This window comes from Ascidiella aspersa, chromosome 7 (genome assembly GCF_963924565.1).
Source record: "Ascidiella aspersa chromosome 7, kaAscAspe10.2, whole genome shotgun sequence".
Classification (NCBI taxonomy): domain Eukaryota; kingdom Metazoa; phylum Chordata; class Ascidiacea; order Phlebobranchia; family Ascidiidae; genus Ascidiella; species Ascidiella aspersa.
The window spans coordinates 30,599,849-30,603,939 of record NC_139453.1 but is presented as its reverse complement, the minus strand read 5'-3'; the positions used below and the strand labels follow the sequence as shown (position 1 = coordinate 30,603,939).

The window sequence follows — 4,091 nt, the reverse complement described above, 5'->3', positions numbered from 1 at the left end:
CTTTCTGCTTCCGTCAATCATCGAACTTTGTTAAGAATTTTGGCTCAAAATTATGAAACTAGAACTGTTACCAGCTGCGGCAGCAATTGGTCAATGGTTGTTTTAAAATAACAATAGCACAACAAAAGGTTATCGTTTAAGACAATTTTAATCGTGTAGGAATTAGAATTTGCTTTACGGTCAAAATGACCGTTGGCGGTAATTCAAGGTAAATCGATTCCTACGTCATATTGTGGTTATTATAATAAACTAAAGATTACCATGCTTAAATGACGCACCGGTAATTCTAGCGTTAACGCCCCAGTATAATGAGCTGTCATGTGCGTATAAGAGCGTCGTGCATAAGGGTCTTTGAAACTTTGTGGCGTAATATGTGGTTTCATGTATAAGAATGTACACACGTCACACGCATTTCCGTTCGTGAACGTCGGTTCTGGGTAGCTACAACTAGAAAGTGCCACACCCGTTAGGCAGACCTTTAAGAAGTTGTTTACTTTAGCAGGCTAAGAAGAAATTTCGGCGCTCGTCTAGATTCCTACTCCATAACTCATTTTTAAAGTAAGGGTGAGGGTTAGCGTTGGGGTTTGGGTAGGTTAAAAATTATTATTAAATAATAGTACTTGACCCTCTCTCACCCAAAAACTAACCAACACCCTAACCCAAATAATGTGCGTTGATTTAATAATTCTTTCAACACTGTGGTAGGATTCTAGACCAGCGTCGGAATTTCAGATCATTCTAATGGTAAACTAATTATGAATAACATATGTGCACTTCGGAGCATAATGGCTGGAGGTTGTAGTAAGACGTAATAAGAGTATCAAGCAGTTTGAACTTTTCTGATAAACTAAATTAAACCAACGTTTTTTTTTAATTGAAAAAACACTTCAATCTTTTTTTAGCAATTCGATCCTGTTAATTTTTGTAACTATACAATTAGTTTTGTTTGAATTATTTGAAATGAGCAAAGCGCAACATTCCAAAGATGAAACAGAAAAAATAACCTGGGAATCATGGAAAAAAGAGTATGGTAAGAGTTGTACCACTTGGGGGAACGTGGACTACCTTTATGGGACAGTGAAGCCTATAATTAAAAACTTGGCGCATAACTTAATAATTAAAAATAATTTTCCAAAGAAAACAATTTAATTAAGAAAAACATTTTGCGCCCCCTTCTGTTTAGTTTTTTGTTGGACTTTATAAAAAAAACACTCGCAAGATTATTATCCCTATGTATGAAGCAACCAAATCTTTATTTGTTTATTTTTTTTGTTGGACTATTAGACCCTAATCAAGGTACACTTATGGCCTTTAATATATCTCAATTTAAATTTCACATATTGAAATGAAAAACAGAAGGTTTCTTAAATCCTCTTGTTTGAGACGTGAACCCTTAAACGCCGTACCAACCCTGGTGCTCCAGGCAAAACCAGTTTTTAGAGGTCTGTGTAAAAAAGGTTAGAAACCGTCCTGTAGACGATTATTTATCTGCACAAATTTGTCTAGTCGGAAGTACAGCGTTTGAAAAGTGATATGACAGTGAAGTTTGGTGAGTATAGTTTCAGTTTTTTGAAGCAATTTTAGAGTGAATTTTAATTTTCAAATCTGATAAAAAAATATATGTGTCACTTATTGATATGTGGCAAATATTGTCAAATACTTGGAAATCCAAATTTCTACACGGGCCGCACAAAATGTTCTCGCGGGCCGCGTGTTTGAGACCCTTTTTAGTCTTTTGGCTGGATATTTCACGTAAAAGACTAACTTGGACAACATTTTAAAATAAAAAAAAAAGCATTCAGTCGTTTTCCTGTCTCCTTTCAAGAACTTGAAAAAAACTTTTTTCTTTTTTTACTAAATGTCACTTACTTCTGTGTGGGTTTTGATATTCATTTTACGATAGCTACAACCTCCAACCATTGTTTAAGATTTATTCAAAATGTTACAAAATGCTTCCGACTTCTGCATGGGCTTTAATATTCATTCAACGTCTAACTACAACCTCCAGTCATTCTCTTTAGAACTATTCGAAACGTTTACAAAATGCTACCTTCTTCTGCATGGGCTTTACAACTTATTCTACGTCTCAACAATACATCTAGTTATTGTAAAACTGCTGTATACTACTTCGGGCCTTTCTTTACCCTAAATGTCAATTAGTGTTTTGCCTGATCAGGAAATTTTCTGGTCTGAAAATAATGTTATTTAATTGTATTATAATTTTCCTGTTTAGGAAAGAAATACTCGAAAGCAGAAGATGCAGAGAAGAAGCTAGTGTGGGAAGAAACTCTTGCCTTTGTGACAGCTCATAACAAACGGTATGAACAGGGTCTGGAATCCTTTGTAGTCGGAATGAACATTTTTGCCGTAGAGGTAACTATTTTTCTTGGGCAATTACTTTTCATGTTATTAACCTTGCACTTAATTTTTGGTCATATTTTAGCAAAACCACGAGTAGATAAACATAGGATTTTTTCAGGGAGTCGAACCGTTTGACTTTTCCGGTTCAGGTTCGGTTCGGGTTCAAGGATTTTTTTGGAATCTGGTTCAGTTCCGGTTTCGGTTGCGAGCAATTTAAAAGTTCCGGTTCGGATACAATATTAGTTGCGTTAAATGTAAAAATGAAGTTGTGGCGTCATGCTGGAGCGAACCGCATTTGTTGACAGGTGCGGGTTCGGTTAAGGTTCAGGTATTTTCAAATTATTCGGTTCAGTTCCGGTTCGGCTCCTTAAAATCTTACAAAACCGGTTCGGGTTCGGTTACGGTTCGGAAAAAATTGACCCCAAATCGGTTCATTAAGTTCCGGTTCGGTACCGGTTCGACTCCCTGGAATTTGTCAGACTTACGCCGTTATTTGAAATTTTATGTTGTTGTTTATCAGGGCCCACCCATAAACCATGCTTTTGATAAAGAATATGAGAGCAAGACAGAAAACGCCAAACAGAAGTCTGCCAAGCAATCTAAATTTGCCAAGTGGATTGCAAGGTTCAGATAAGTTAGCTCATCCAGAGCTAACCAAACCAATGTTTCCCGGGGAAATGAGTTTAAATCTGTTACGTTATTTACTGCCTTTTTATTATACATTTTAAAACAACCACCGAAATACATTCTAGAGCAGCGGTTCTTAACCGGGGGGGCACCAACTTAACCGGGGGGGCACCAGGGGGCGCCAAGCAATTCTAAGGGGGGCGCGAGCTCGACTTCAATATTTTAACTTTTTGCAGTGATTTTAATGGTTTCGTTTGGGTTAGGCATAATTCCTACATACAAACTCTGTTTTTTGCCAACTTTAACATTAAAACTGAAAAAATTTTTCGCGCTGCGCGCGAATCTTCTAATCCTTTTTAGAAAATCCACGCTATCACCGCCCTATTAAATTAACTTATAAACAAACGATAAAAGCTATCGCCCTTTCGGACTAATTTTCATCCATATTTTATATATGATAACAAGCTATAGCAACAGGGGGATTCGAACTTTATTGCCGTTGTATTGTGTGTCGTTACATCTTTTGAAACACGATAACGTAATGTTTAATATTTGCGCTTGACATTTTTTGCGCTCGACATCATACAACTCACAAATGTGGAGTAAATACCCTCGCAACACGTTTGTCAAAATCAGCTCGATAAAATCAATGTGTCGAGCTCGCGCAATTTGTTTAGTGCCCATGCGAAACGCCTCTTCGGGTGCAGTTTAGCCAATTCGACCAAATAAAACTCAAAATTTTTCTCGCTTCGCACGACCAACAACATACTTCACTATTTTCCTGTTTTCTCAGTGATATTTAATTGCAAAATGTCGAAATATTTTCATAGGGGGGCGCAAGGCATGAGAAAATTACCAAAGGGAGGCGCGGCTGAAAAAAGGTTAAGAACCACTGTCCTAGAGTCTTGCTTTGGTAACTTAGTTTATTATCTCTTTACCTCCTTTTTCTGAATGCTTTCTGTTACTTCGATGTTACATTATTATTTAAATGCGCTTTAATACTGAAATAACTTTATCTACTTGCTATAGCCAGGGGTTGCCAAGCATTAAGAGATTTCTTAGTTGGTTCACTGCAAAGAGCTAAACCTTACACATGGGCAGAA

At 37.0% G+C, this 4,091-nt stretch overlaps 1 protein-coding gene across 1 annotated transcript; it reads left to right on the top strand.

Annotated features, from left to right (window-relative positions):
* Positions 1 to 906: 906 nt before the first annotated feature.
* LOC146138935 (protein CTLA-2-beta-like) lies at positions 907 to 3,109 on the top strand. Its single transcript, XM_083394197.1, has 3 exons — positions 907 to 1,030; positions 2,234 to 2,373; positions 2,913 to 3,109. The coding sequence occupies exons 1-3, from the start codon at positions 961 to 963 to the stop codon at positions 3,087 to 3,089; spliced, it is 387 nt and encodes a 128-aa protein (XP_083250323.1). The 5' UTR covers positions 907 to 960; the 3' UTR covers positions 3,090 to 3,109.
* The last annotated feature ends 982 nt before the right edge of the window (positions 3,110 to 4,091 follow it).